Here is a 21,607-nt window from a genome sequence, read left to right on the forward strand (position 1 = left end):
GTCCACTTTAGCCAGGCCTTTCAATATTCAGTAGGTTTCAATGAGATCTCCCCTCATCCTTCTAAACTCAAGCAAGTACAGGCCCAGAGCTTTGCTTTTATATTCTAGTCCTCTCAAAATGATGCTGACGTTGCATTTGCCTTCCGTACTACCGACTCAACCTGCAAGTTAACCTTTAGGGAATTCTGCACTAGGACTCCCAAGTCCCTTTGCACTTCCGATTTCTGAATTCACTCCCCGTTTAGAAAATAGTTTATGCCTTTATTCCTTCTACCAAAGTGCATGACCGGACACTTTCCTACACTGTATTCCATCTGCCACTTCTTTGCCCATTCTCCCAGCCTGACCAAGTCCTTCTGCAGACTCCCTGCTTCCTCAATACTACCTGCCCCTCCACTTTTCTTTGTATTACCACAAAATTGGCCACAAAGTCTTTCAATCAACTTTGGCCAGCTCTTCTCTCATGCCTCTGTAGTCACTTTTACTCAACTGTAATACCAATACAACCAATTTTAGCTTCTCCCTCCCAAACTGTAGGGTGAATTCTATCATATTATGATTACTGCCTCCCAAGGGTTCCTTTACTTTAAGCTCCCTAATAAAATCTGGTTCATTGCACAACACCAAATCCAGAATTGCCTTTTCCCTAGTGGGCCATAGATTATGTTGCTTGCTTTACTGAGGCAGTGAGAAGTATAGACAAGTTTATATTTGTGAACACCTACAAAATTTGCAATGTTTTTATTTCTTACAGCTGGCAACTTTACTAGAGTGGGGCCAAACATTCATTTTTCATGTGATGTGTCAAGAATATGAATTAGAAAGGCCCAAATGTATCGTCATATGTCAGCATGGAGTTGATCAGCGTTTCTGTGAGTTAAAGGTAATTAAATTCAAATATTACTAATCTATGTCGTATGGTCACATAGAATCATGGTTGTTATGGTACAGAACGATCATCCCATCAAGTTTATACAAGCATCTTAGAGCAAACCAGTTAGTAGTTTTCCCTGTATTTTCTTCATTCTCTCCAAAATATTCTCTCAAACACCGATCTGATTACTTTTGAAAGACATAGTTGATCTCCCTGGTCCTTGAAACGTTTGCTAATTGAAATAGCTTCCCTTTATTTACCCAATTTAAATTGATCATGATTTTGTACACCTCCACCAATCTCCTTTCCAAATTCTTTGTTCGAGGGAGAAAACCCTGACTATTCCCGTCTAACTTTATAACTGAAATCCCTCATCCCTTGAACCCAGGACCATTTTAGGAAGTCAGTTTTCCACCACTTTTAGGGCATTAACATCTTAACAAAAGTGGTGTGACCAGAATTTGATGCGATAATCCAGTTATGGCTGAACCAGTGCAAAATACTTTTAAGACTAGCAAGATCTCATTGGCTGTACTAACGACTCTTTCAACATGCTCTTCCACTCTCAAGCACACATACAGTAAGGTCCCTCTATTCCTTCACAACCCTTTGGTCAATGTTGTCTCTCCTTTTCCTTTCCAATAAAGTGTATCAGTGCACACTTCTCTGCATTCAGTTACATCTGCCAATCAGCTGTCCATTTAGCCAGCCTATATATATGCCTTCTTGCAGTCTATTACTATCGTCAGCACCACACTTCCAAATTTTGTGACAATCACAAATTTAGAAATTTGGAAATTATGCCCTACTCACCAATCGCTAAATAATTGAAGTAGATTAAAAAGTGCTAACCATGGAACACAATCATTTACCACTGTTCTTGCTTTCTGCCCTTAAGTTATTTTCACGCTTTAATTTCATGGATCTCAATTTTGTTAACCAGCTTTTTATAAGGGACTTTATCTAAGATTCATGAAGACAATATCCACTGCATTCTCTTCATATCATTATCTCTTACCTCAAAATAATTCATTTGTTAGTCAAGCACTATTTACTTTTAACAAATTCCTATTGGCTTTCCTTTATAAACTCAAACTTCTCCAAGTGTCTACTAATGTTTTCCTTGGTAATTATTCTCACAACTGAGAGTAAATTGACTAACCTCTAGTTGCTTACCATGTCCTCGTACCCTTTTTGTCATTTTCTCGTCCCCTGGCACATCCATCTATCAAGCAAAGATTGGAAAATAATGGGAAGACTTTCTGCAATTTACATCTCTACTTACTTAAACAACATAGGATGCATTTCACCTGGAACGAGCCTTTACAAATACGTCCTCCTCATCAATTTTCACCCTGTCCACTATCTCTGCTACCTCTGCTTCTATTGACACCCTGGCAGCATTTTTTTCCTTTGTAGAGATTGATACACTGCACTCATTTTGTACTCCAGCTATGTCTTTTGCCTCATTGTGTAGATCACCTTCATCCCTAAATGGCCTCGCCTTTTCAATGATTATCTGTTTACTATCTACATAGCTATTAAAAACACTTTTGGACTCTCTTTTATATTAACTGCCATTCTCTTCTGCTTTCTCTTTGGATAGACAGGGCCTGATTAGGGATAGTCAACATGGCTTTGTGTGTGGTAGGTCATGTCTAACTAATCTTTTGGAGTTCTTTGAGGAGGTTACCAAGAAAGTTGATGAGGGAAAGGTGGTGGACATTGTTAAGTCTCTTGGCATTCAGGATGAAGTGGCCAATTGGATTTAACATTGGCTTAGCGGGAGAATCCAGAGAGTGGTAGTAGATGATTATCCATCTGACTGGAGGCCTGTGACTAGTTGTGTGCCGCAGGGATTGGTGCTGCGTCCGTTGTTATTTATCATCTATATTAATGATTTAGATGATAATATGGTAAACTAGATCAACAAATTTACGGATGACGCCAAGATTGGGGCGTAGTGGACAGCAAGAAAGGCTATCGAAGCTTGCAGCATGATCTTGACCAGCTAGGAAAATAGGCTGAAAAATGGCAGATGGAATTTAATGCAGACAAGTGTGAGGTATTGCACTTTGGGAGGACAAACCAGGGTAGGACTTGTACAGTGAATGGTAGGGCTCTGAGGCAGTACAACATAGGGATCTGGGAATACAGATCCATAGTTCCTTGAAAGTGGCATCACAGGTAGATAGGGTCATAAAGAGAGCTTTTGGCACACTGCCCTTCATAAATCAGGGCATTAAGTACAGGAGTTGGGTGTTATGTTGAAATTGTACAAGATGTTGGTGAGGCCAAACTCGGAGTACTGCGTGCACTTCTGGTCACCTACCTACAGGAAATGTATTAATAAGGTTGAATGAATGCAGAGAAAATTTACACGGATGTTGCTGAGACTTGAGGACCTGAGTTATAGGGAAAGGTTGAATAGGTTAGGACTTTATTCCCTGGAGCGTAGGAGAATGAGGGGAGATCTTATAGAATTATGAGGGGTATGGATAGGGTGAATGCATGCAGGCTTTTCCCCGTCAGGTTGGGTGAAACTAGAACTAGAGAACATGGGTTTAGGGTGAAAGGTGAAATATTTAAGGGGAATCTGAGGGGGAACTTCTTCACTCAGAGGGTGGTGCGAGTGTGGAATGAGCTGGCAGCAGAAGTGGTAGATGCGGGTTCAATTGTAACATTTAAGAGAGGTTTGGATAGGTACATGGATGGGAGGGGTTTGGAGGGATATGGTCTGGATGCAGGTAGATGGGACTAGGCAGAAGAACAGGTCAGCATATACTAGATGGGCTGAAGGACCTGTTTCTGCGCTGTAGTACTCTATGACTACTTCATTCTTTATTCCTTTTTAACACTTCCAATCTGTTGTTCCCTTTATTCTTCTTTTTCATTACTATATTCTTGTGCCCTTCCTCCTGCCAATTTAAATCAAGTCCTTCCAAGCATACAAGAGCCTCTTTGCTATGATGTTGGTTGTAGTTCTATTATGGTGCAATGTGTCCATCCATTAAACACTTCTCTCCTGCCCCAGAATTGACCCCAATTGCCATTTTGTACACAGAAGTGTAATGCTCAGTTAATAAAAGACTATGGTGGGGAGCCTGTTGTCAGGTTCTAATTTTGTGATCAATTGTAGTTTCAATTTGATAATGGATTATACTTCTATCAGTAAAGATATAGTAGATCTTAAGTCCAGAAGTGTAGGTGATGAAGTAATAGTTTAAATCTACTGCTAGCATTTCAAGTTTCAGTACAAAATACAAAAAGGCGCTGATTCAAGATTACCATTTACAAACCACTTCAATTTCAGAGCGAAGAACATAAGAAAAAGAAACAGGACCAGGTGATAAATCCCTTGAACCTCTTCTGCCATTCAGTGGGATCATACCTTAATGTGACTTTCCAGGCCAATCTCCATTTATGTTTCTGTGGGGGATAGTGGGGACTGAATAATTGAATTTTGGTCAGTGTCTCTTCATGGGGGTTATGAATGAGGTTAGAAAATTCTTGATGCAATGCAGTGTCTTGACTCATGTTGATACCCCTCAACTTTTTTCTCTTTTGTTAAATTCATTAATTTTTGTAATGGTAATATTTCTGCACCCCTTATTAAAAGAAATCTTGATCACTTTTTTTTACTTTATAATATGTATGATTTATGTCCTTCATGATGTGTGATAAAAGTGTTTTAAATTTTGAAACAATGACTTTAAAATGTGATTCTCAGAAATTGCTCCCTTTTCTTTCTGAGATAGTTGTTTTCAAAACATTCCCAATCAAGTTATACTGGGTGTGGAATAAGTAGGTTACACTCTTAACTAAAATTAAACGTAACCAGTATTTGATTTGATTAGCTTCAGGTTAATATGTGATGTCTTTCATACCCCTGTGAGTTGTATCAGTGGTAAGAGGATTGAAATATGATTTGACCTCAAATTACTCAATTTAATATTTCCACTGTGTACATTATTTTTGTCCACTAGTTATAAGAATAATTTCCTTTAAGGCTGAGGATGAAGTTTTAAAAGGATAATTTGTAATTGAAATCTTGAAGAGGCTGCTCATAATCCCCTACCAATTTAGTTTGCCTTCACTTTAAACTTCTATTAATAATGTACCTATAAATGAAAAGGTTAATTGGCAATTATTAAAAGTCTGCTGGGCACATTAAACAAAGGGTTCTAAATTAACCAATAAGCTGACTTTCAGAAATGTTTCAACAGATGTGGAATTAAATTGAATAGATTAATCAGTTTGTTCTTGTTGCACAGCATTTTCTTGATATTCTAAAGTTCCAGAAAATTCAAAAATTTGGTGTTTTTAGTAAATGTTACTTATTTTAATTCAAAATCTCCAATTAATTTAAATATGCAGATAGATGCTAATGAATGAATAATGCTATATGTGGACAAGTGGTTTCTGATTTATTAGCATATTAATTTGTTGTTAATTATTAGAATCTTGCCAGTGATTCACAAGGAATGAAAATGTGGTTCACTCTGTTTCTTCTCTGTGTCCTTGATATTTGCAGATAATCAAATACGGAGGTTCCAAAAGTTAAAAAACTTTGATTTGTATTTTTAGTAAATGCTCTCTGTTTGGTCTTCTTGAGGATAATCTTTTGGATCAGATCCTCTTCAGGCAGTGATGAAAATCTATTAGCAGAATGATTGTTTTTATTTAGTTGCTTTGGAATAGAAAACTCAGTGAACAGTAAAGGAAAGAATTTGTGGTGACAAAAAAGCTGGCACCCAAGTCCTATAATAACACCAATATTGCATTAATGTGTAACTTTTAATTATATTTAGTAATTTAGTACTAATTATTATGTGTGTGGGTGGGATGTCAATAACATTGGCCAAATCAGTTATACTGGCCCATTACCAGTTGCCCTGAAGTAATAGTTCCTTTGATATGGTGTTAATTGGGGAATTCCAGTAACTTGTTTCAACAGTGGTGGCTTAGGCAAGGATGCTAGTGGTCAAATGATCACATCCCCAATTTTCTTCCTGGTTATGGAGATCGCAGGGCTAAGAAATGTTTTTGAAGCAATCTTACTGAGTTGGCATGGTGCATCCTGAGGATAGCATACGATGTGGCAGTGGTGGAAATTGATGTCAATGGTTACTGACCAATCCGACTGTTTCGACTTGATATAGACAGGTACTTATTGTAATATGAAACCTACAACAAATTATAGATAACTTGATTGAAGGTGTCTGCAGGAATCTAAGTGGGAATGGATCCAAACAGGATTGTAACTCATGTCCTATATAAAAGGAAAGTGTGCTTATACATTGCCTATCTACTGTAGGAATGTCATATTTTAGTGTGCTGAAGGCTGCCATATATACTTGAATGGTACTGATAACTCAATTTGTCATTTAAATTGAGTGCAACAGAAATAACCACCACTGTCACTGCAGTAGCACCCCCTGCCCCCCCCCCCCCCCCAATATTCCATAGAAACAAAGCCAGCACACATGTTGAGTGAATATACTTTGGGGATTAAGACTCAGACAGTAGGGCTCACGGGATTGGGGCTTGGCCTGTGGATGTAGTTTGGAGATTGATACTTGAAAGATGGTTAGAAGTTTGGAGCCCTATACGTGAGAAGAAAAAGAGACTGTGGCATTGGAGCTTTGATGGGATGAGGAGTTGAGAGGATGGAGTGGAATTGGTGTGTGTCCCAGGATTTTGAGGGGAACCAGGATCAATTGCAGTATTGCGATAAGTAGAATCAGTGCTTAAAGAGGTGCAACCAGTAAATAGGTGAATGATACTTTGGAACTATGCTGTTGGTGAACAGACATTTTTGGCATCCTTTTGCTCTATTCAAAGCAGAAGAACAATATAAAAGTTGCCATGCTGCAAGTGCAGATTAGGTGTGGGAGCTTACAGTCAGCATTTGTTGTATGTTGATTTTGTTTTGTGCCCTCAAAGCAGACAAGAAGCATACCAACTCTCTCCTGTTGATCACAAAACAAGTAGTTGAGTGTGGATCATGGCAAAAAGCAGGATGCTTGATTAAGTGCTCCACATTAATTGAATTTACACTTGTGATCCAACAGAATGTTTATGCATGCCCCTATTCTTCACTCAGCACCATCTCTTGGTTGGGATGCTAAATCCAGAATACATTTTCTGCATCTTGAAGTGGCTCCATTGCAAGCAGAATTGGTGGTGAAAAAGAAATGTGATTTGAGACTGATGGTGGTGGCCTGTTCATTTTTGCCAGATTTTGGGAAGCAGTGCTTTAGAATAAAGATTCAAATGAACAAGCTAGAGAATTTAGTATCTGGACTGAATTTCTTAATTTGATTTTCTGCTGTAATCTATATTTGCAATATTTGTTGATGTTTCAGCGTGTGTTTATTTCTTTTTTCTTTTCAATATCATTAGTTGAAAAGTGTGCCTGGGCCATGTCAACGATCAGATGATTTGAAGTACACTATGACTCGCATAGCAATTGATGGAGCAGATCTTTTTATTGTTGAACATGGTTGTGCAGGCAATTTAAAGGTAATGATTTATATTTCATTTGCTTCCAAGTCAAAGAGAATATGTTTGAATAACTGAATATCAATGGCTATGAATAACTGCCATAGAATTAAAATAATGAACTTGATTTATCTTTGGCAAAACATTTAGAGTGACTAACAAAAGTAAGTTTGTATCCTGATGGGGGCAATTTAAGATGGGGATCAGGATTGTCATGGTGTATTGTGTCTATATTATAGTGTAATGCTTAAGTACAATTTGCTAACCAGATTCTTCATTGTAAAATTCTAAAGCTTCACAACTTTCATTTAACTATGAAATTTTGTGCCTTATGGTGAATCTATACAAAAATTCTAATTCTTTTATTGCTGCATATTACAAATCCAAGGCTACTGATTCAACTAAAAGACAGCCTTACCAGTATATAAATTATGTAAAGGAAATTATTCAGTCTAGACTTTGAGATCTATTTACTGCCTACAGTTATGTATTGGGACTCATGATGCTCTTAGTTAAATTTTTAGTTGTGATCATACATATGCAATTATCTTCCATGTACGTGTAGTTTTTCCAAATATACAGTTTTTTTTGTACTGCATGTGATTGTGTATGACTGAATGTTGATAAATGCAGAACAAGCTAGATGTTAAATAGGCATAGATGTATTTCTGTGGACGACAGGAGAAACTTATAAATCCGGCTACTGAAGTTCCATTGAAAATACATTAACTGCTGAATTATCCATCCATTACCCTCGTTGTCCCTCCTTTACCTGAGTTTTTTTTTTAAACAGTCCTTCAATTCCATGAGCTTCAACTTTAGTCAGATCTCTAGAGGACTTTTCTCAAATACTATCTAGAATTTGATAGCAGCCATTGATATACAGTCACCAGTCAGTTTTGTAATCAAGAGAAGCCATCTAGTTTGGAGATATTTTGCTTATTATTATTATTTTTTCCCCATTATACTGTTTTGTTTACACAATTCTTGATGTGATTCTAACCCTGACCCAGTATTAATTTCCTCAGGATATCCAGTTTATATCTTCTTCCTCTTACAAACACTCATGCAAAGTCTACTTATTTCATTATTTTCATTTAGTATTTAATTGTAATCAGTTTATTATTCGTCCTGTCAATCCTCTTTTTCCTAATATAATTACAGCATGTTTTATTTTGATTTTGATGCATTTCCTTTCATCTCCCTCTCTCCAGCCCCCACCCCACACCACCCCCCCACCCCCCCAGCTTTTAGTATCTGTTTTGTCACCTTTAATTGTTCTTTGTTTTTCTTTCAGCTGTCCGAATCTGTGCTAGGTTTGTTTATATGTTTTAGTACTTTTCTGTGTCGCTAGCCTCTTTTGTCATTTGTGACTTCTTTTCAAATAGGGCTCTTGCTCTTCAAGGATACAAATTGCTTGTACATCATATTACACCAGTCTTCAGTCATTTCTTTTAACTGTTTATCCCAGTTTAACCTCAATGTTCTCACCTCATTTTATAGTTACCAGGTTTGCGTAAATATGGAATCTTCATAATGGTTTTTGTTTTTCCCTTTCAAGTGTTATATTGAAGTCAGTCATTTTACGATTGTCATTAAATAAATCTTCATGCATGATTAGGCTGTGAAATAAATCTGATAATTAACCGTTTGTTGGTTTTGCTTGTTTGTTGGTTCCTGCATGTACCATTGCAGGAAAATATCCTGAATACATTTGGATATGATGTAGTCTGCTTCTCCAATCCTCATTAAATCCACTTTGCCTGAACTGAAAAGTGATAATAGGTGCTTCCCTCCCAGTGGAAGCAACATGTACAAAAAAGCTTTTAAAAAAAGTCTTTATTAATTAAACCAATCATGTTATACAATGTTGACTCATCAATCCTTCAGAAAATTTGAGACACTTGCCTACAGCAGCCATTAACTGATGTTGGGTGCAGAGTGATTTAATAAAAGGTTATTTGATAGTTTATATTGTTGATAATCTCTGACTGGTATTGTTTCTTTTGCTACACAGAAAAATAAGAATTGTCACTGCTTTCATGTTAGTTATGTTAGTCATGTTAGTGCCTCATTATTTCTTAATGTTCATTTACAGGTTGTACTTTTGAAATTAATTTTTTAATGTAATGGTGTATGTTGGGACAACCACTTTATACACTTAAGGATCAGAATGGCCACAGAAGGACCATTATTGTTTTATTCCTTTAGAGTATTTTATGTTTTGGGTTTATGTTTTGGTGGCTTGTATTTATTTATGTACTAGTTGATCTCCTATGTTGTTACATGTGGGAAGTCAAGGATGTGGGAATTGTTTGCATTACTGGTGAATTAGAAATGTGGATTTGTGGGAGCATGGAGGTGTTTGGAGTGAGGAAAAGAAAGCAGATGGGTATGAACCATTATGTGAGGAAGGAGAAAAATTGGGGGAAGACAGGAGAGCAATGGGAGCATGGGGAATGAAGGGAGGTGAATAAGTGATGGAGATGGGAGATGGAGGAAGGAAAAGTAAAGTTACAGGGAAAAATGAGGTTAAGATAGGATAGTTGCCAAAAACTGTAGCATTGAGCAGGAGAGATACTTGCAGATAAAATTATGCTTATTGGAAGATTAACATTCCCAAGACAATGTTGAAGGTTCTAGAGGAGAATTCTTCCCAATTGCTGTGGATTCCTTAATCTGCCTAACCTGACTTTGTAGAGTCTATCAGTCTAGCAAGAAAAGTGTGATATTGCATAAAGTTAGGTTGATGGCTGGAAACTTTAATTTTCAGGTACAAGGTAGGACTTGAAGCATCAATGTAGCTTCCATTTATGATTTTCTTCCTCCAACAGTATCCTGATAAAATAATGATTATTCTTTATTTAAGTTTGGATGGCATTAAGCTATTCAAACTTAGGAATAGAAATATCACAGGCAAGAACAATCCTCAAATGTCACTGTGTCCACATCTTGACTGGTTTAACATTACCTGTCAATAATTGGAGTCTTGGTTGATACTTTTCCTTCTCCTTAAAGGATGGTTCTAGGGAGTCCAGCAAATAAGCCTCCTGCATCTGAATGTGGTGTTGGGGCATGGTTATATGGGTAGCAGTCTACTCTGAAAAATCTGGGCCATTGCAATTGGTCTTTCATTTAAGTCATTAGATTGTAAGTGGTTGAGGGCCAAGCACTGATTTTTGCAGTATCCTTATAGGTACTGCCTGCCACCTTGAAAATAACCTGTTCTCAAATTAATTGTTGGAAGTTGCAGTCTGTTACACATCATTGTGTAGTGCAAAAATTGCAAAAGTTTGCTTATCTGGCATTATAAAAGCTATGCACCCATTAACCATCCGTAGGTATATTGAGTAATATTAGTATGTTTGTAATTTTTCAGTGCAGAGAACCTGTTAAATAAATTAACAAATTTAAATTCAGCATTTTTATTTCAGAAATATAGCAGAGCACTTTAATTCCTTATTTTTAAAGTCTTTCATCTTGTTCTTTTACTTGCATTTCTTCTTGTCATCCGTGACTGGACCTGGAGGTTATTTGCCATTGTCATTGATTTTCTGAAATCAGCTTTCAGTAGCTATATGACTCTCTATAGATTTTATTGCTCCCTCTTTTCTATACAATTTGTTTGCAGTTGAAAATTGCCTTCCTGGCTGGTGTTATCACAAAAGTGTTCAGAACAGCAAATTCTGATGTTACTGCAAATGAGAGTTTGTACTGTGATCTTGCAATTTGTGTTAAAAGTGCCCAGGACTTTTCCTTTTCTTCCTATGGTGGCCATAGTGAACATTCATGATAAATATTAGGTTTTTATACATCAATAAAACTAAAATACTTCTTTAGATGTGACCCACATATAGTAAAACAAGGCTTTTTCATGCTAAGTAAATCATAGTACTGCATGACATAAACTATTTGTCCAGATGCTATTAATTTCCAGCTCTTGTATTCTAGGTAGGGGCCATTCGCATTGCTACTTGTAATCTTCATAACCAAGCAGTAGGAGAAGGTGTAAGTGCTGTCATGCAAGATGTTCGGTTGAAGCAATACATCGAACAATTGGAAAACAGTAGGCTTGGAGTTCAGTCCACGGTACTCCGTCGATCACATTGGCTGGAAGCTGGTTCAGTAAATTTTGGATTAATCACTGCAGATGTAGCTTTGGCTGCAGATCATCCTGCAAAACATGAAGTGCAGAGACAATTCTTGGAAACACATGATAACAGAACTAAAAGGTACTATACACTTGTATTTGTATGGAGAAGATGTGATCTTCCTCTCCACCAGTCTGAAAAAGATACCCAAAATTTATGTCCAAATCAAATGACAATTGTCCCAGACTTTCAAACAGATACCTCAACTGAAGGGATTAGTTATTTCACTTGACATAAGATACTGCAATGAACAAAAATAGGATAATTACTGTATTTCATTAGGAAGAATGCATTTTTAAAATGTATTGAAAGGCAGCTGTCAGGAAATAATGTTTAAATTAGATAAAGTCCATGGTTTATGATACTACACTTTCTAGATGCATTATAATCTAACGTAATTGGTAAAATATGTATGTCAATCTGTCCTAGAGACTGAAAAATGTTCATTTAATGTAAGACAAAATATTGTTTTTGTCCTATGGTAAGCAAAACAATTGTATGTTAAAGAAAATATAGTTTTCTTACTGTGAGTTTATATGAGAGGATATCTTGTTTCCAAAATGACTTTGGAAATCATTAGACATGGCAGAACCATAGAATCCAGCATATAAGTGATTGATATCAAGTTTGAAATATGCTGCCCGATTCCTTGTTAAGAATGTTACACTGACTGTATGTTAATGGCAGTGTGAAGGCAGCAAACCCAGCATAGAACAAAAGAAATGCGGTTTGATTTGGATTAATCACCTCTGGAAATGCTACATAAATAGTTGTGTTAGCATGGAATAGTCACCAAGAAATTAATGTGCATTATGACGTGTATGGCACTGAAAGTGAAGTTTATTTACTAATCTATGTCTAACCTCTTCCTTTGTGTTAGCAGCTGATTAGCAATTTCAGATCATACAGCAGAATAAAAGGGGCCACTGATTGACCCTTCAGATATTTTGCAAAAGCACATTTTTGAGTGTGTCTATATAGCTGTAATTGTGTAGGATCATAAAATAAATGTGCCATACCTGTGTGATAATTGTAATTTTGCAAGAAATTGGAATGATAAGTGTTTTGCTATTTGACCTAGTTACATACCAGTAAATATATCTATCAGTGAATTTATAAGCCTATAGATTGGATTCGTCTCAATTTAACCTGTATGTCACAGATGTGGGACTGTTAGTTGCTGTGTTTGTGCAGTCCCACTATATAAGGTTAAGTGTAGCAAGAAATAAAAAGTTCAATTAGCAGCGAACCATTATTAACGATACATCGAGTAGTTGAACCACAGAAGTCAAGTGGTGATTCTTTAAACTCTTTACAACCACTGTGGCAATAGTGCTGCTACAATGCCTTGGATTGTGGTGGAGCAGAAAAATCAGCTCAGCTTTCTGTGACCTCTTCTGGAAATGTGCTTGTGCCCATCAAACGAGGACATGATCAGATGGCTGTATTTGTTAAATTGAGCTTCAATGCTCACAGTCTAGGGGTTCACATGTGGGCACATTGATCCCACAGATGACTGGCAATTCCAATCCCTCTCCAGATTGCTTGAGTAAGTCAAACTCCTTGGGCAGGGGAGGAGATAGGAATGATTGGCAGAAATTAAAGGAAAAATAAAATGATATTAAACTATCAGTGATGTGGCTTCTACCAAACTTGTTATATGGTTGATGGAAGAAATTTGTCAAGGCAGTAAATATTCATCTTTATCTTTTTACTTGCTGACTGGATAAATCCAAATCAGTGAAAAAGAAAAGTAGAATTTGGTACAAAGCAAAATGAACAATCCATGTTCATGTTGTAATGGTAACGGTAAGATTAGTAAGTGCTTGTATAATGTCTAGCACTTTGTTTCTTGTATCTTTAACACAAGTGTGGCAGTGTTCTTCCATTGCCTTAGCATATAGGAAAGTGACAGCTATACTGATGCTTCAAAGTGAATATCCAGTGACTTGTTGACACTATGTCTTCTTTGATGACACTATGCGTTCTTTCTTGTAGGTTATGGTTTCTATGGCCAGATGATGATGTTAAAAACAAACGAAGCAAAAACAAGTGTGGTTGCCTTGGTGGTTGCAAGTTCTTTGCAGGCACATCTTCAGGACTTGATTTCTTCAAACTGGATGAAATGACCCCCTCTACAAGTTCTGCCTACTCTACCATAAACACAGAATTAGAAATGTTCTATGGTCAGTCATTGTTGCAGCCAAATGAATGGATAATCACTAAGGATACTTCAAAGACTGCAGATGGTAACGTCTTGTGTATAAGCTTTAAATATTTCTTGTGACTTAATAGAACAGCCATCTGAAGTTTCTGCCTTAGTTAGTTTGAGGGTTTGAAAGAAAACAACTGTGATATAGTGTATGCAGCATTATGTGTTTATAACTATTTGTACATGCATTTTTGCCCCATCTTATGATTTAAAATTCAAATATCTGACAAAGCAAAAGTATTAGAAGAAATCATTTGTGTTGATGGTGCTTATGTTTTGGCTATTTAGGTAAGACAAATGGAGCAAAAAGAAAAGAATGGGATTGCAGATCGTTGGGAACTGATTCAGAGAGAAAGAACCAGCATAATAATTTGCAGGTTCCTTTACGATCTCACAGTTCAACATCCTCATCTGAAGAAAACAGTAGTTCTACTGCTGCACTCCCTCTGTTGGCAAGTGAAAAAAACAGTCCTTCCTCTAATGCTGATGACATTATTGTACAGATGCATATTCCCGTTTTAAGCACAGAGGAAACAATTGGAAAGTAAGTTAATTTATTACATTGAATTCTCCAAATCAGAACAATTTTATTTTGTGTAACATTTCATTATGTGATGGGTAATCGAATGCTATTTGAATGGCCATGAATCCTGGTAAGGCAAGCTCCTGACCACAGTAGGTGCAAATATGTCATTCCTGGCTTGATTCTTGGGTACATGAGGGAGAAGAAGAAAATTTAAAGCATTGTGGCTGTGGTGTACTCACTTTATGGTTTGGGTTACTTGTTTATATTTATTGTCTGGAAATTTGATAAAAAGAAACAAGGGAATGAATACTTATGCTTTTTAAAGAAAGATCACATTGTATGTTTTTGTTTAGTGGTCCAGCAGATGTTTCAGGAAGCACTCCAGTTTCTCCCAATAATCAAGATAAATCTTTCGCCCAATCTCCTTTGAAACGGCAGGCCTCTGTCTCTTCTACACGACTTGGAAGTACCAAGAGTTTATCAGCAGCCATTTTTGGTGAGCGGCAGCCTGCAACAATGGGTGTACAGTTCACCAGCGAAGTGTCTCGGAGTGATGAAAATGTTTTGGATTCTCCTCGTCAGAGGAGGAGTTTTGGATCCTTTCCCTTCACTCCATCAGCGGATTCTAACACTTTTCATCAGTATCGATCAGTTGAGTCCAGCATATCTGTGGCTGACAGCGAGGCATACTATTCAGCTGCTGAAGACTTCGACCCAGTCAGTAGTGATGAGGGTCCAGGAACTTATCCTGGAAGAAAGAAGAGACGTCGTACCCAAGCAGTAGACTACAGCAGGAACACAATTTATCACAGTGTGGAGGGACCATTAACTAGTTCTGTTAATGGAGACAACCAGGAACTGAAAAGCTATCCCATAAAAGCTCATGCCTCGCAGGCGTCTTTTGTTTCTGCACTTGAAGGGGAAGAAGAGATAAATGAACATATATATACTGTAGAAGGTGAAAAAACTGTAGATAACAGACAGCTGACACGTCAACAGATTGTGATGTCTTGTTACTTAAATTACCTTACACAGTTGCAGGTCTCCAACTGGTCAGTAAAACAACCAACAAACAAGAGAACATCAAAATCTTCTCTGCATCGCCCTCTAGATCTTGATACCCCAACCAGTGAAGAGAGCTCCTCTTCATTTGATCAGCTTTCTGTTCCCATTTTTAAGGTTGGTGATATTTTCTGTGTTAATAATGAGCATTCTTTCTCATTAGTTACACATAAGGGTAGTGGTTAATCACTGGGAAATTTGCCTTTTGATAAATTGGCAACCAAGGTGAGATGGTCAACAAAAGTGGCATTTATAAAACTGCTTGAACAGAAGAGAAATGTAAGGGGACTCTACAAAGATGAAATCTGATAAAATGATACTGAAATGGTGTTTTAAGAAATGGCATAAAGGAAGAACAAGAGTTAGGGATGGATCACAGAGCATGAACCTGAAAGTTCTGCTGCCAAAGGTAGGAAGAGGTGACAGGATTGCAAAAGAGGCTAGATTTGAAGGAATGTGTAGTTGTTGGGAATGGAGGTAAGGTGTTCCTGAGATAAATACAAAACTACAGTGTTATAAAGGGTTTTAAATGAGAGAATGAGAACTTAAGTTTTGAAGCCACATTCCTTAAATTACAGCAATGACTGTTCTTCATTATAGCACTTAATTGGTAGTAAGACACTGGAATTCTGAGCCCCCTGCATCTTTTTATTCCGGAGTTAATTCCAGTACTGCTATTCAGCTCTTCAAATTTTAATCCAGTTTTTTCTTAATAACTCTCTCAAAAGTAATGTTGGTAAAAGACCTTCTAAAGTTTCTCCCTTGACTTTAGTGACAGTTTTAAATTGATCATCCATGTCACTGGTTCACCAGATAGTCTTTTCTCTTTTTTTTCAAAAGCTATTAAATCGAATGTCTGCTTTCTCTGCCCCAGTTAAGTAATCTCACTACTTCCTTGTATTGTTCCCATATTTCTCCTTGGCTTAATGTTATGAATGTTTTTATGTGTTTGACATCATTATTTATTTAAAATCATTTTCAAGCCCTTATCAGTTCTGGAGACTCAATTATCTGGGTATTTGATCCTACCCATCTAATCTTGGATTTTAAACTATTCACCGTTTTATAAATTACACACTCCTTTACAAAGCATGCTTAAGCTGGCATTGTTTAGGATGATTTTTAAAGAAATAACAACTACCCCAATTTCTCTTTGTCTCTCCAAGTTGTATTTAGTTACTTACATTCATGTTTATTCTTTATCAAGTAATAACTCTGCTCCTCATTTGAGATGGATTAACTTCCTTTCATGGAAGTCTGTTTCATATATCTGCGATTATAAATTTGGAAAAAATATCTGGTATTCTCAGCTTTCTGTGCAATTATAAAAATACCAATGAACTGTTCAGGCAAGGGCCAATGGGTTGTTAGTAGCATGCCATATGAGTGCTTGGCATCGACCATCCACAAGAGAAAGTCTAGCCTGACATTTGATGGTATAATCATTGAGTCTTCAATTTTCAATATTCTGATAACACTATTCATCAAAAACAGTGGGACGGACTACCTAAGTTATGTGCTTGTAATAACAGGTCAGAAGGTGGGTATTCTGTGGTGAGAAACTTACCATCTGTCTCCCTCAGCTTTCCAAGGCACAATTCAGGAGGGCAATGGAATACCATCCTGATATCTGGATGATAGTAGCTTGGTGCAATCCAGGGCAAAACAGATTGTTTGATTAGCATTCCATCTTCCATTTACTCATTCCAGGACTGGTGCACAGAGGGTACAGTGTATTATCTGCAAAAAGCAGCTAACCAAGTCATCTTTGATAGCATTTGCCAGACTCACAGCCTTTATCAGCAAGAAGGGCAAGGGCTAAAGGCACATAGGAACATCATCACTTGCAAGTTCTCCTTTAAGTTGCACTACATCTTGATGTGAAAATATATTGCTGCTGCTAGTTTATGGCTGGGGTAAAGCCATGGAACTCATTACAGCACTGTGGAAGTAACTCAAAATAAGGACTGCTGCAGTCACAGGAGGTGCTACTTGAAGGCAATTAGGAAAAGGCATCGAATTCTGGCCTTGTAGGCTATACTCACACCCACAGCTCATTTATAAATAAAAAGCAAGTCTTTTTTCTTAACTCCAGCATGGCCTCTTGGTTTGTGGTTTATGAGGAAGTATGAACTAGAAATTCCTAATCTTTAATATTGTGCATTGTGGCAAATTGTCCCTCATGCAGAGATCATTTTTTCCAATGCTTACTGCAAAAGTGTTGACTTTGATGCATTGATCAACCATGATTCCTTTCATATGGTATACTGTGTGCATCGTGAAGGTACCCTGCCCTACCGTGTTCTATGCCTAACATCAAACTGGGGATAACATGTGCTTAAACTCTCATTGGAGCCGTATTTTCCCAAGACCTAACCTCTGCTTGCTTATTTCACACATTAGCCATAAAAAGAAAAATTCTTTAATTTGATACTGTTCTCCATTTTAGGATACACTCCAAATGAGAATTCACAAAAATACATCAAGCAATTTGTGTATCATCAACCTCTTATTGCTTGAGATCTAGAATATATGCAATGCTATTCGAGCAGCCTGCATATTCCCATTAAGAACAAAACGTTAATGTTGCTCTTTGGATTAGAGCATGAGTAACATTAATCTTCTGAACTTTCTGCCTGATAAATGTTCATCTGCCAGATTTTTCTATTAATTGCTTTTCCAAAAGAGATTTTCTGTATTCTTGTATTTAATGACACTGTTTCTTATGATACAGGGTGTATTGTGTGTTGTTCAGACTGCCTAAAGAAAATTCAGGACTAAATTTGCAGGCAAAATAGCAGCGAATCAAAAGTACGGTGTTTTTAATAAGAGTACATTCAGAAACATCCAGCAGTTTGTGGTAATGAGAGAGATCAGCAAAAAGTTGAAAATCAGCATAGATTGCTTAATGATTGTGCCCCTCTGCTACTGGCTTGAAAATAGGATCTTGGTATCAATTTCTCAAAAATTTTCAAGAAATAACTGCATTTGTACCATAAAAAGGAAATAAATTTGCGGTAGGAAGTTTGTGTGGTATTCATGATATAAGGCCCCTTTTAACAATCAGGTTAATAACCTTGCAATGATATTCAATCATGGGAGGGACAGATATTGAGTAATTGCAGCTGTGGAATCTAGTTACTCCAGGTAATAAATTGCTCCCAGAATTTAAGTTTATTTTTGAAATTCAAAATGTGTTCATTCTTTTTCCCCTATATCTTATTTGACTTTTCAACCTGTATCTTTCTCTGTTGCTTGCTCTGTTTCTTTCTCCATGTAACCCATGTGCCCCAGTGAGCATTTTAACTTTCATTTCCAGAAAATTGGCAGTGCAAATGTTTTCATTAAAGTGAATGAGAAATAAGTGTTGCTGTGGGATGTTTGACTCGAGCCAATTTTGGGTTAATTATGCAGTTATTGGGTATAGTCACAAAAATTAAAATAATTATGTTCATAACTAACAATAGATAACTAACAATTATTTACTTTTCCTGACAGATCAATTTCTATGTTAATTTGTTTCCAGGTAATTAAACAAGGTCTTGCAGCAAGTGCATTACTTGACAGAGGTGCTCAACTAATGGGATCAAATGAAAGGTACTTTTTTTATTATTGACTGTCAGAACATTGTTTTGAATAGTATTTGGAAAATAAGTCAGATTATTCTTTGTAAATGTTTGGATGTTTTGCATTATAAGCCTTCAAGGCACCCTATTATCCTAACTTTTGAAAGATTGTGTAAGCTTTGATATTAATACAGACATTTTTTTATATAAAATAATTTTACCATCAAGTCTTAGCCAATTCTCTGCAGATACTAGTGTACTAGTAACTTATATTTCCCATGTCTTTCCTTGTGGCTCTGAAAGTCTTCTCATTCCATTTTGAAAGTCACAATCAAATCTATTTGCAACATCCATTCTAACAGCAAATTCCAGATTATGATTACTCTCTGTGGAAAAAGTTTTTCCTTGTATCACTTGTGGTTCTTTTGTAACTTTTTGCCTTTGGGTTCTCATGCCTTCCACTGGTGGAGACATTTTTTCTCAGTTAACTAAACCCTTGTACAGTTTAAGTAGCTTTCTCATGGTGTTGAACACCTCAAGTGTTGAAGAGCATAGAGACCTTGGGGTGCAAGTCCATGGCTCACTGAAAGTGGCTACACGGGTAGATAGGGTGGTTAAGAAGGCTGATGGAATGCTTGCTTTCATTAATTGAGGTATTGAGTACAGGAGTCAAGAAGTTATGATGCATCTCTATCAAACTTTGGTTAGGCCGCATTTAGAGTATTGTGTGCAATTCTGGTCACCTCACTACAGGAAGGATGTCAAGGCTTTAGAGAGGGTGCAGAGGAGGTTTACTAGGATGCTGCCTGGATTAGAGAGCATGTGCTATCAGGAGAGGCTGGACAAACTTGGGCTCTTTTCACTGGAGTGGCAGAGGCTGAGGGGTGTTCTGTTGGAAGTGTATAAAATTATGAGGGGCATAGATAGGGTGGACAAGCAATATCTTTTTCCCATTACTGAGCAATCCAATACCAGAGGGCATGCATTTAAGGTGAGAGGGGGTAGGTTCAGAACAGACGTGAGGGGTATATTTTTTACTGGTGGATGCCTGGAATGCGTTGCCTGATAGGGTGGTGGAGGCAAATTCATTGGGGGCTTTTAAGAGGGGCTTGGACACGTGAATGAGAGGAAACTAGAGGGATATGGGCATTCTGTAGGTGGGAAGGATTAGCTATATCGGCACAACATTGTGGGCCAAAGGGCCTGTTCTGTTCTGTGCTGTACTGTTCTATGTTCATATCACCAGTCAACCTTCTCTGCTCCATGCAGAATAATCCCAGCTTCTCTAGTCTGTTCATATAATGAAGTCCCTCATCCAGGGAACATTCTATTGTATCCTATACATTTTACTGGCTTGTCAATTCCCCTTAATTCTTAACACTCTCCTCAATTTTTTTATCACTGCAAATTTTGGATTGGAGCCCTGTACACTCTTGTTATCAGTCTACTACCAGTCCTTCAGGAAGACTATTCTGTAGCTTTGTCCAAAAAATAACTGATCCCCTGTTTCTTGTCCTTGAGTTATTTTTATCTCTGCTGCAATGCCCATTTTAATCCATGTGCATCAATTTTGCTGTCAATCTTATGTTGCTCTTTATTGCAGCATTTTTAAAAGTTCTATACATGATATTAACGATGTTCCCCGCACCAAAAAACTTAAATAATGTTTAATTGGCAATTAAGATATTTAGATATCTTTATTAGTCACATGTATATTGAAACACACGTTGAAATGCATCTTTTGCGTAGTGTGTTCTGGGGGCAGCCCGCAAGTGTTGCCACACTTCTGGCGCCAACATAGGATGCCTACAAGTTCCCAACCTGTATGTCTTTGGAATGTGGGAAGGAACCAGAGCACCCAGAGGAAACCCACGCAGACACAGGGAGAACGTACAAACTCCTTACAAACAGTGACTGGATTTGAACCTGGGTCGCTGGTGCTGTAAACCATTATGCTAACCACTACACTACCGATCTATCGATTTTTTTAGCGGGATTTGTTTATTAATCCTTATTTGTTTTCATTATAAATATACTTAATGATATTTAGAAATACTGGTATCAATTGAATGCCTATGTCTTGCAAAATCATGTTAAGAACATGTAAACAAAATGGATGATAAAATGAAATAATCAGTCATATATTGAAAACTTCTAGTACTCCATATACTCCACTGGAAAGGACGACAATGGAAAACACGGATGATGAGACAGTTACTGAGCAATGGAGTCTTGATCAGCCAGTCACTCAGACCAGAACTACTGCCATTGTAGAAGTAAAAGGAGCAGTGGATGTTGTCCTTAGCCCACTTGTGACAGAAGCTTTTGACAGGTGAGTATATTTTTCATGTCCAAGAAAAGAAATGCAGCAGTCTTTTTTATGTGCATGTACAGTACCTATTTTGCAGGGGAAAAATCACTTTTTATGGTCATTTTGATTTGAGGATATTTGTCAACTTGTTTTATAGTTTATTTAGGGTCATAATTTTTATTTTTGTTTTGTTAGCATATTTGAGAATAATCTCGTATTGCCAGTGTCAATGGAAATAACATGGAGCGAAGGAAGCTGAGGGGTGATCTTCGAAAGGTTTATAAAATCATGAGGGACATAGATAAGGTGGATGGTCACAGTCTTTTTCCCCAGAGTATGGGAGTCTAAAGTTAGAGGACATAGGTTTAAGGTGAAAAGGGAAAGATTTAAAGGGGACTTGG

General features: G+C 37.2%; 1 protein-coding gene across 5 annotated transcripts in view; it reads left to right on the plus strand.

Annotated features, from left to right (window-relative positions):
* Positions 1–21,607, plus strand: part of kiaa1109 (KIAA1109 ortholog) — a 285,307-nt gene that overhangs the window by 117,773 nt on the left and 145,927 nt on the right. For all 5 annotated transcript variants that reach the window (XM_052035089.1, XM_052035112.1, XM_052035104.1 and 2 more), the window contains exons 24-31: positions 755–883; positions 7,280–7,399; positions 11,330–11,610; positions 13,528–13,778; positions 14,030–14,285; positions 14,621–15,446; positions 18,856–18,926; positions 21,054–21,227. In XM_052035089.1, coding sequence (XP_051891049.1) covers positions 755–883; positions 7,280–7,399; positions 11,330–11,610; positions 13,528–13,778; positions 14,030–14,285; positions 14,621–15,446; positions 18,856–18,926; positions 21,054–21,227 — 2,108 coding nt within the window. The remainder of the gene's footprint in view (positions 1–754; positions 884–7,279; positions 7,400–11,329; positions 11,611–13,527; positions 13,779–14,029; positions 14,286–14,620; positions 15,447–18,855; positions 18,927–21,053; positions 21,228–21,607) is intronic.

This window comes from Pristis pectinata, chromosome 2 (genome assembly GCF_009764475.1).
Source record: "Pristis pectinata isolate sPriPec2 chromosome 2, sPriPec2.1.pri, whole genome shotgun sequence".
Classification (NCBI taxonomy): Eukaryota; Metazoa; Chordata; class Chondrichthyes; order Rhinopristiformes; family Pristidae; genus Pristis; species Pristis pectinata.